Genomic DNA, 11,244 nt, shown 5'->3' on the forward strand with positions numbered 1-11,244 from the left:
CACATGGTCCATTCACAAACCAACACTGTTCAGAGCACAATCCTTCCATAGACACTGAACCTTGATCAAGCACAAGCAAGGGCTCTGAAGATAACCTTAATTTCTGTGAGAGCCTAAGCATCAAGAGATTCAAACTGTAAAGTTTGTCTAAATGTCAAGGGATTCAAAAGAGCCTAAAGAGAAAGCCACTTTTTATATTTCTACAGCATCATACACATAAATATGACAGCCCAAAATGTTGTAAGCAATAAAAGCACCGTGCATTTACTGCAAAAATGGTAGCAGGAAAATTAGTCTGATTCAGGGAAAATGCAAATCCACAAATCTAGATTAGGCATGCCTCATCTTTGGCCTTCAATCATAGGAGCTTCCCTTTCCATTCTCCTTGAAAGTTTCCCTTTTTATGATTGTGTATCTTATTGAGCTATTTTTTGGTTTTTCGAAGCTAGAAGAGTTATTTTCACCTCTCCCTTGCTTATTGCTCCTTCAAGTTCAAAGCCTTTCCAGATCTAAAATCTGTGTTCCTTAGATCTTCTGCCAGGCCATAGATAAGTTGAGTCCATGAGTATTTAGTTGGAAGCCCCAATATCCATATATCTACTCTCATCATTCTCTTTATCCCAATACCAATGCGAAAAACCTGTGGGAAATAAAAGAATTTATTTTCCTTTGAAATTTAAATAGTAAAATGGCCCAGCAAAAGGTCCAGGATCACTTGGAGGTGATGTCACCAGACTGTTACTCCTTGACTCCCTAAAACAAACTTTGAATGCAATGGAATGTCATTGGCCAAAACAACCCATGCAGTTTTCTGAAGTTGGGCAGGTTGCTTTGGCTCATCTTAGCATCTGTATTTTTGTTTTGATTTGGTGAACATGGGGTCTTAATAATGGTTGCCCAAGCTGCTCACCTTAAGATAGCCCTAATGTCACTGTGCCAAAGTGTTAATATTGTAGCTAGTTTGTATTAGCTGAATTTTATTTTCTATCCTTCTTTACTTCTGCTGCCTTGGTAAAAATATCATATCCCTGACATTTTGCCTGGGGTGGGAGCTAAATACGACTTCTGTCTTCCCAGAATCAAGTACTATTGATATTAAAGATACACAGTGCCTTTGTAAAACTAGAGGAATGGGATGATATTTGGCCCCAAGAAAGAGAACAGATCCATAAAATCTATAGCCACATATGATCTTTGGGTCTCTCTCTTGATTTTTAAATATAAAAGGCCCCATTATATAGATTCTTTAGTTATACTTTAAGCGTGCCTGTCCTCTGGTAGGCAAAGCGTGACTCAGGGGAGAGGGAGAGAGTTTGCTCCATGATAAGATCCTGGCCTCATCCTGGGCAGTTCCAAGTAAAGCTTTCTGTGCAGGCCTTGGAGGGGAAAACAGGTGGAAAGCACATTTCTGCAAACGCACAAGACAGAATCAGGACAGGTGCTGTACCAAACAGCGCTGAACTTACCTTCCTTGGGCAGATGGCAGTACAAGAGCCAGAAGAAAAGGAGACAGCCAAGAATAGCACTTATCCTGGTAGACAGCTCTCTCCAACCGGCCAGCATTCTTATAGAGGTTTCCCCAGATGGGCCACCAGCAGGGGCCAAAGGAGGATGCCCCCCACTACAAAGTTCAGGCTTTTTCTAAATCCAGCTATAAAGGGGTGCCTGCCTGGCACAGAGGAGATTCTGCTGCGACTGGAGCACAGCTGCATTCCCTTGCTGGCAGAGCAAAGCTGTAGGTAGCAGCATGAGGCTTTCAGGAGAGAATGTGCAAGTCCAACTGCAACTTCCGAGAGTAGCCCGGCTGGGTTGTTTAGGATCGGGCGCTTCTCGATCTAGAGCCCAGGGGTACCGGTAGTCTTATTTCTTAACAAGGAAGAGGATCCCTCCCTTTTACATCTTATCCTGAACATCAAGCTCCGCCCTCGCCGTAGCCGAGAAGGATGTTCTGAAATCCCGATTTGCACCCGTTAATTGCTTTAAAAGTAACCGTGGGGTTGCAGCGTTGCGGGACCCCGCCCCTTTCCTTGGGACCAGCCGAAGTCCCGGCCGTCCGCAGTTCGGTTCTTGACTTACATGTATCTTTTCAACAACCGCAGATGCCGTCTCTGCTGCTGCTTTTTCCCTTCGCCGGCTGACGCGGCTTGCCAGGCGCAATCTTCGACGCCGCGATCTCCCCCACCAGAGCCCACCCGAGAGCTCGACTCCCCGCCTGCTGCACTGCTGCCTGCTCGTCCGGCCTTCCTCGGGCGCAGGGGAAAGCTTTCATCCTCAGCTACGGGGGAAGCCCGGGGAGGAGGGGGCGGGCAGAGGAGCGGAGCCTGCCAGCAACAAGCTCCAACCCCCGCACCCTTTGGGCCACACGCGAGCTCTCCAGCGCTCTCGGCCGCGCGTGTCGCGTCGCGCCTCGACTCTGACTTTGGCTACCTGTGGCAAGCGCTTCTCCTCTTGGATCCGATCGGGCGCCCGGCAGCAAACGGCAATCTGGCGAGAAGATTTCTTCGATCCCGTTTTTATCAGGGAAGAAGGCGAAGTATCGGGGTGGGGGTGGGGGTTGCGCGCGTGCTAAACAGAGATGCTGAGAAGCGCTAGAAGCTCGAACTGGGGGCTCACGGCCCCCTTTCTCCTCAGAAACAGAGTCTCGACCCTCCCTCCCATACTTTTGGGCTCTCCGCAGCGGGAGAAGGTTGGCCCGGTCTCTGCGGCTGAAGAACCCCGGTTCCCTCTCCAAGCAGAGCCGCTGCGGCAACTGCCGCTCCGTTGGCGATTCCGGACTGTCAAGAGAGACACGGAAGGAGCAGGGAGCAATTCCGGCCGAAGCGTCGCCAGCTTCCTTAGTTCAGCGCTCCCCTCGGAGATGTCTGGCCAACTGCGCACCTCTGCAAGGGGGCCAGCGGGATCCCTGCTCCAAGCGGCCCCGCGCTATCCCTGCAGACACCCCACCGCCCCCGTCGGGTGCAGGGTATTTTCTCCTCCAGATCGCGCCGACGAAAAATCCGGGGAAAGTTTCTCGCTCGCTCGCTTGCTCTTTGCCCGCGAGCGGCTCTTTCTCCCCGCTCGGCGCTCCGAAGCAGCAGCAGCAGCGCCGGCCTCTTCCCTTTCGCCGCCGGTCGGTCGCCTCCCCAGACTGAGACCCCCTGCTCTGAATTCTCCTTGGCGGAATGTCTCCCTCCGCTTAACTCTTTCCGCTCTGTAGCCAGTGCCTGCCGGCCGCCCGATCCGCTCCGAGCTGCTGGTCTGCTGCCGCATTCCCTGCCCGCCGCTTTTCCTTCAGGCTGGAGGAGTCCTGCTAGGGGTGGGCTTCGCCTCCTCCTCCTCCCTTAGCAAAGGTGAAAGCCGCAGGGCATGGGTGGGCCGAGTAATGCAGCATTCCGGGCTTGTGGGTTCAGCCTGGCAGCGGAACACCCGGAAGGAGCAGCAGCACGCCTCTTGCTGGGGGTTGGCTGAGGATTCAGGTTTTCACGCCGGACCTATTTGGTGGTTGAAGGACGGTGTCGACTGCGGGGTTTGGGACCGGGAGGAGGAGGGGGGGCGTGGAAGGGATGCTCGGCTGGATACGGCATAAGACTCCCTTCTGTGGGACAGGGACGGCGGCTTCGGTGGGGTGGCTGTGCGAGCCGAGGCCACCGGGAACGAGGAGCACCGCCGCGTAAAGCTGTTGCGCGCGAGGGGGGAGCGCGTAGGGCAGGGGGTCCGGACGGAAGGCGTCTGCTCCGGAGACCACGGGCTGGGTGCTGCTTGCCTGGAGTTGGAGGGGGGAAGTGGGGGCGATGTTTCCTGCTGGCGCCGGGGTGCGAAAGATGGCTTGTACGCCCCGATCTAGGGACCTCCCCCGAAGGAGGGTGCTTGCTTTCCTACGCAAAAGGGTTCTTCTTTTCCTCCACATTCATTTCTCACATCGCCTGGGACGCCCTTCCAGTCTTCCCCAACCTGATGCCCTCCAGACGCGACCCCTGTCGAGCCAGCCAGCCAGCAGGGACTCTGCGCCGGAGAGACTGGGGATGGTGGGAGCTGCAGTTCAACGCACCGCTGCTTCTTAGCTTCGAATCTTTCGGGCAACTCTTATTGCAGTACAGATTGTAGCTGTCTGCTCTGTCAAAGAAGGTCCTGTTTCCATAGATTGAACAATGGACATTTTTAGAGGATTTTGCCCTGGAGGGTGGGAGGGGAAACAATATATCCTAAGAGAAAAAGAGAAGGGATTTTTACTTATGACCTCCAAGGAATTCTTGAGTAAACTTTAGATCTGGATTATTTATGTCAATTTAGTGAATTGAATGGGTCCTTTTTTTAAGTATAAGAAATTGGAATCTGCCCCCCATTGAATTGTGTTTCCCCTGAAGTTTCACAGCTGAACCCTAAATCTCAGTTTGTCACTAGGAGATAAGTTGGCATTAACAGTATGGAGTGCCTTTTACCTGCTTTGGATGCCTCATCTATTCCAGCTTTGGACCAGACATTTGGCCATGTTTGTTGTGCTGGCCTTGATTGCTACAGTATTTTTATGTGGACTTGCTCCCAGCTCCTTTGGAAACTAAAATCTTCAATGGGCAGAATAAACTCATTGCAACCATTTTCATCACAGCATCCTGTTGCTGGCTGGTAGTAAAAGAGCAAATATATTTTGCATTCAAGATGTTTCAGCTTGTAATTTTTGATTTGCATTTGAAACCACCACTGAAATGAGTTTTGAAATGTTTGAACTCAACACAGCTCTAAGCAGAGTTTTAAAACACTTTTATTTGAGTTGGAAATGCTTTCAGAATTTTTAAAACAGCCCGTTTTGTACGCAAAGGAAATATTTGGAACTCAAAACAGGGCATTCTGAATTTAAAACAGAGTAGATGAAAAATTAGCATGCCTGTGCTGGTGGATAATTCGTGAAGTCCCAATGTATCTGGAGGGTGTATAATATTACACATTTGATTAGATGAAGAGCAGTTTATATATTCCTGAATAAAGAAATAATACATTATTCAACTGCATACATAATACAGATACATATAAACATAATACACTTGTGCCCTATAAATTACACAGATTAGCACACAACTAGGTTATTATGTGTATGACCTAGTTTCGTTTGCATCTTTTTCATACCAAGAGAACAACACAAAATATTTTCTCATCCTTTGAAATGCTCCTCAGATCCTGGTGTCTTTTGGAAAATCTGCCTATCTGTAATCTGTCAGATGCTGCATTATTTTCAAACTTCCATACAGATTTGTAACAGTTACATTTATATCCCACTTTTCTTCAAAAGGAGAAGAAAGGGACAACATAGTGGCTCAGTGATCAAGATGCTTGGCTTGTCAGCTGGAAGTTCCCATCTCTGCCCCAGCTCGTGACAACCTAGCAGTTTGAAAGCATGCAAATATGAGTAGATAAATAGGTACCACTTTGGTGGGAAAGTTACAGCATTAATGACATCATGCTGGCCCATGATCATGGAAATGTCTTTGGACAGTGCTGTCTCAATGGCCTTGAAACAAAAATGAGCACCATCTCTTTATGGTCAGCAATGACTAGCGAAATAAAATCTGCAGGGACTCCTTTATCTTTTTACCTTTTTTCTAAAGACATCTTTGATCGTGACAGAATTTTCCCAAACTCTGTTTGAACTGAATACTAGGATGCATTATGTTGAAGCACAAATTTATTGAAAGCTGTGGAGGAAAAGACTTGCTTTTTTTATAGATTTATGCAAATTATATTATAGATGTAATTGGATACTGCAGCATGGTGTGTGGCTGGATGTGAACAGAAGCAAGTATTTGATTGGCTATAATGCATCATGTGCCTAGTGAGGCAATCAGATGTAAAGCTGTGGTAATGAGGAAGGACTACAAAGACAAGGAGGCTTTGAACAAACAAGGAGGCAGTTTTCCATTAGCACAGTTTCTTTTGAGGTATTCACTTGCTTGGTTTTCCAAAGTTTTGCTTCTTTCCCAGTACCTTTTCTCAGCTTATCAGCATTCCTTGGCCTTCTATATGTTTTATGGCTAAGCTGACAGTTTTAGTTTCCCTTTAGCTTGAGCCCCCATTCCGAAATTCTTTTTCAATAATTTCCATAAAACCCTATGCCATATTATCCTTCCAACAACCCTCTGAAGTAGATTAGGCTGAGAATGGGGTCTGGTTCCAGATCATCCAGTAAACTTTATAACTCAGCTTTATTTGAGTCTAAATTTCTGGAGTCCGAATAAGACATTCATACTCCTAATTTTATTCAGGATGCTGATGAATCCTGAGCTGTTCGTAAATATCAGTATCTGGTGAATTCTATGGAGAGTCTCAGTCATCCAGGTCATGGTGGTCCCAAAGGTGCTTTTTCAAGAGGCAACTGCATTTCTGGTTTTTCTTTGGTTCATCTTCTCATCCAAGAAGTTTCTTCAGCTTTCAACTGTTCCAAGAAGCCTCCACACCCATTTACATCAGTCAGGTGACCCTGATAACATAAATAAATCTCCAGGTGGTCTCGGTGATTCTCTAAAAGAATGCAAATAATCAGCTGTCTGCCAGAAGTATAAATCTTTCCATTCCCCACCATCCAGTCAGAGCTGAAGAAGCTTCTTGGATGAGAAGCAAAACGTTTTCAAAGAAAAACCAGAAAGTCCAGTTGCCTCTGGGACATCTGGTGAATGTGTTTGGCAATAGTCACTTTTGTGCAGTTCAGTGGCAGAATTAAGGTGAAGGTAAAGATTCCCCTCGCACGTATGTGCTAGTCATTCCCAACTCTAGGGGATGGTGATCATCTCCATTTCAAAGCCAAAGAGCCAGCACTGTCTGAAGATGTCTCCATGGTCATAACTAAACGCCAAAGGTGCACGAAATGCTGTTACCTTCCCACCAAAGGTGGTCCCTATTTTTCTACTTGCATTTTTTACCTGCTTTCGAAGTGCTAGGTTGGCAGAAGCTGGGACAAGCAACGGGAGCTCACCCTGTTACGTGGCACTAGGGATTCGAACCACTGAACTGCAGACCTTTTGATTGACAAGCTCAGTGTCTTAGTCAGCAGCAGAATCAGAAGGTGCAAAATGGGATATATTGCTTCAGCTTCAGGGCGGTGATAGTCTCTTGGGACACCGGCCTCCCCTTCTCAGCCTGTCATGATCCAATATTAAGTAGTCTGTTCACACTCTTTTTGGTTTTGCATCCTTCCTTGGTGGGAAGACATTCCTCCAGGGTCTTTTGCACTAGATTGACTTTCCTTCATTCAAATGCAGCAAAAAGAGCCTCTCCTTCTCCATTGTCAGCTTCTCCTATAATGGCAAGCCCATAGCTTCACTCCTGACCCTCTCCTTTGATTTGGGGGAAATCGATACACCTGTTCCACTACAGGAGTGCCTGTGACTGGTTTGTTAACTATGAGAGACCCTGAATGAATAGCACTCAGGTGGGTAATTTACCATCAGATCTGTGGGGATAAAGGGAAACCAATATAAATAGTCAGTAATAAAATTGTTTACTGACACTAGGCGTTCTTTAAAGAAGATTTGTATGCAGAGAAGTCCACCTCTGATAAGCTCTCCAGTTTACAATTATTGACTCTCTTGTCCAGTGGTGCTGGGGCTATTATTAGCATCAGAAAGCTGGGAGTCTCTGTCTTCATAAAGCACCTGATAATACTGTATTAATAAGGCAGGCAACCATATCAGAGTTGAAAAGAAGCCGGAGCAGAAGTCAACATTATTAGTCCTGCTTAAAGAGTAATTGCTGAATGCTGTCAGGGCCAACATTTTTTTTCCAGGGGGCAATGCACCAAGATCCATTAGATTTCTATTGATTTTTTCATCAAGTGAGAAGAATGCCAGAACTTCACAGGGCTGGGCTTAAAATGCAGACACGGGAATGTTGCGGGCATTTATGAGAGTGGGTAATCGTCTCATAGTTTCCTCATATAATATCTACGTATAATATTATATAATCTGAGTAAATTGCATAGGTTTATCTCAGGTTAATGTGTTGAAAAAAATACTGATTCTCCCCCTCCCCCCACTATATTATTTAACAACATGCTTGCTTTGTAAGATGGGAACGTTTCCAAGTTGGTGGAGTGTTGAGGTGTATTTTTGTGGTAAAGGCCAAATTTATTTATACATTAAACTGCTCTGCCTTGGAAACCTTTTCATATTTGAATGGCTGGTTGCCACTTAACTGCACCAGAGGAAAAACAAGTCTGTAGCAGTCTTTATTTCACTTAGCATATTTTACACCGAATTTAAGAGATTAAGTCTCTTAAGCGATACTAGCTAGGCTTGTGCAAGACGTAAGATGCGGTTGACAAGAACAGCAGTAAAATAATATAAAGATCTCTTAAATTCCCAATATGTTGGCAGTGGTCATCTGGCATTGTTTTTGTTATGATGCATTTTCCAGGGAAATGCAGCATTTCAGAAAACAAGATTTTTCAGTATCCTTTTCTTCCCATCCCTTTGTCGCTTTCTGAGGTGTCTGCTGAAAGAAACAGAATCTGGGAGTTCCAAAATGGAAAAGTGAATATGCTGGACACTAAAACTAGCAAGGTTTTAAGCCACGTTTTTCAGCACTATCATAACTTCAAACAGTCACTAAATGAATGGTCATTATGGGAGGACTACCTGTAATGAAAAGTAGAAGTATTTTTCCTACATTTTCCTTTATATCCTACATGTATCTATATCTTGTTTTAACAAGAAAGTGAATACAAAGCTACCAGAATAGAGAACATAAATAAAACAGCTAAATCAGTTGGCCCAGGTAATTCGGCTCTAGCTGTCCCCATTGCCCATAAACAATATTTTTCCATTTCTTTTTGCTACAATCCCCATTAGAATTTTGACGATTATTTATTTATTTATTTATTTATTTATTTATTATTCGTATTTTTATACTGCCCTTCTCCGAAGACTCAGGGCTGTGTACAGCAAAAATAAAACATAAATATCGGAAAAAATTTAAAATACAAAAAACCAATTAAAAATCTAATTCAATAAGCTGAAGATTAAAATTTTTGAATAAAAATAGTAAATAAAATTAATCCCCTTAAAATCCCATTAAAACAGTCAATTTAAAATTATATCAGGCCAGCCCTGCTTGGTGAAAGAAGAAAGTTTTGAGCTCGCGCTTAAAGGTCCGAAGATCAGGGAGAAGGCGTAGCCCAACGGGTAGTTCATTCCACAGGGCCAGAGCTCCCACAGAGAACGCTCTCCCCCTGGGAGTCGCCAGCGGACATTGTCTGGCCGACGGCACCCTGAGGAGGCCCTCTCTGTGGGAGCGCACAGGTCGATGGGAGGTTACTGACAGCAGTAAGTGGTCCCGTAAATATCCCCGTCCTATGCCATGGAGCGCTTTAAAGGTGATAACCAGAACCTTGAATCGCACTTGGAAGATCACCGGCAACCAATGCAGCCTGCGCAGGAGAGGTGTTACATGGGAGCTACGAGAAGCTCCCTCGATCCCCTGCACGGCCGCATTCTGTACCAGTTGGAGCCTCCCAGTGCTCTTCAAGGGGAGCCCCATGTAGAGAGCATTGCAGTAATCAGACGGGAAGTAACGAGGGCATGAGTGACTGTACATAATGAGTCCCAATCCAGGAAAGGGTGCAATTGGCGAATCAGGCGAACCTGATAAAGAGCTCCCCTGGCGACGGCCGTCAGATGGCCATCAGATAAAATCGTGCAAATACCTTCCAAATTCCTCAGCACGTCCCTGCAAGGGGTCCTCCCGAGCTCCCTGAAAAAGAAGGGAGCGGGTCACCCTAAACAGAGCGGCTGGGCGATTATGCCAATAGTCAGAAGTGATAGGAATTATTCTAAACATTTGGAGATCTATCCAGATTTCGAAAGACTGGTCTATAATAACTAGCAATTTTCCAGAGTTTCGGGCAGGAATTTTTTCTATCCTTACATAAAAATGACAACTGGTGCTCCATTGAACCATAGCCCATCTCTAGGAAGAGTATGTGGGGTATAGAGAAACTCCCATTTATCTTTGCAGCCTTAGAACAATAAAAAGGAAGGCAGTACGAAATAGTAAGATAAGAAGATTAAGGACAGATCTCAAAAGATGAAAAATGTAATTAAAAGTAGCCTGCTTCAAACAGTGCTCTATAAATCTTTTTATAATAGTTTTTACAGGTCATATATTTTAATATTTTATTAATATTACTTAATTTAATAGCAATAGCACTTAGACATATATACCACTTTACAGTACTTTGCAGCCCTCTCTAAGCAGTTTTACAGAGTCAGCATATTACCCTCAACAATCTGGGTCCTCATTTTACCCACCTCAGAAGGATGGCAGGCTGAGTCAACCTTTCGCCTGGTGAGATTTCAACTTCAAACTGCAGGCAGCTGGCAGGCAGCAGAAGTAGCCTGCAGTACTGCACTCTAACCACTGTGCCACCTTGGCTTATAATTAATAATTATATAATAATATTATTTAATAGTTTTTAGCTTTTTTAAATTACAAAACCTTGTGGGTTATAAATCCATTTATGTTGATCAGATTAAAATGAGTAATTTTGATGATATCTTTTGTACACTAAGTTGCATAATCTTGCATTGTTATTTGAAATAGGTGATTGGCTTGATTGAGTGGTCACTGGAGCCATTTGTGGCTTCGTTAGCCAAACTCAGCTTGATATCTGAGCATGAATTCACTTTACCATGGCATCACCTTCTAAACTTTATTTCCCAGGAAACAAAGCCAGACTCTCACATCTACATGTTAAACTAAGTTTAGCAAAGCATGTCAATGATGGCTTGCCTGCTTGCATCTGCTGCAGTTTGTGGTACATTCAGTAATAAACCAGCTTTATGGCTTAACATAGCATGTACATTGCTCCTCGGTTCCTTTATTTTTGCAATTTCCGTGGATTTTCAATTAAGCCACATAATTCCTTTGGAAATTAATGATGTGTGTTGAATCCAAGATATGGTTGCTGGTGGTTTTTTTTTTCATGTTCTCCTTTCCAAACTTATTCAATGTCACGTATAAAGTAAATACGGTAACCCTCAGTGAAGGAAGTTTCACTGAAGAATAGGAGACATTAAATAACACACATGTTTATCAGATACCTCTAAGTGATTTATAATCAAATCACATATATTAATAATATAATAAATAAATGAGCCACGGTGGCACAGATGTTAGAATGCAATACTGCAGGCTACTTCTGCTGACTGCTGGCTGACTGCAATTTGGCAGTTCAAATCTCACCAGGCTCAAGGTTGACTCAGCCTTCCATCCTTCCGAGGT

The 11,244-nt window shown here is 44.8% G+C and overlaps 1 protein-coding gene across 2 annotated transcripts in view; it reads right to left on the bottom strand.

Moving 5' to 3' along the window:
- LOC131194799 (chemokine-like protein TAFA-5) overlaps positions 1-3,488 on the bottom strand; it is a 28,850-nt gene extending 25,362 nt beyond the window's left edge. The window contains exon 1 of one of the 2 annotated variants that reach the window (XM_058176234.1): positions 1,467-3,488. In XM_058176234.1, the coding sequence (XP_058032217.1) occupies positions 1,467-1,563 (97 nt within the window). In that variant the 5' untranslated portion in view covers positions 1,564-3,488. The remainder of the gene's footprint in view (positions 1-1,466) is intronic. The other variant, XM_058176233.1, reaches the window with a different exon arrangement.
- Between the last annotated feature and the right edge of the window lie 7,756 nt (positions 3,489-11,244).

Source organism: Ahaetulla prasina, chromosome 3, assembly GCF_028640845.1.
Source record: "Ahaetulla prasina isolate Xishuangbanna chromosome 3, ASM2864084v1, whole genome shotgun sequence".
NCBI lineage: Eukaryota > Metazoa > Chordata > Lepidosauria > Squamata > Colubridae > Ahaetulla > Ahaetulla prasina.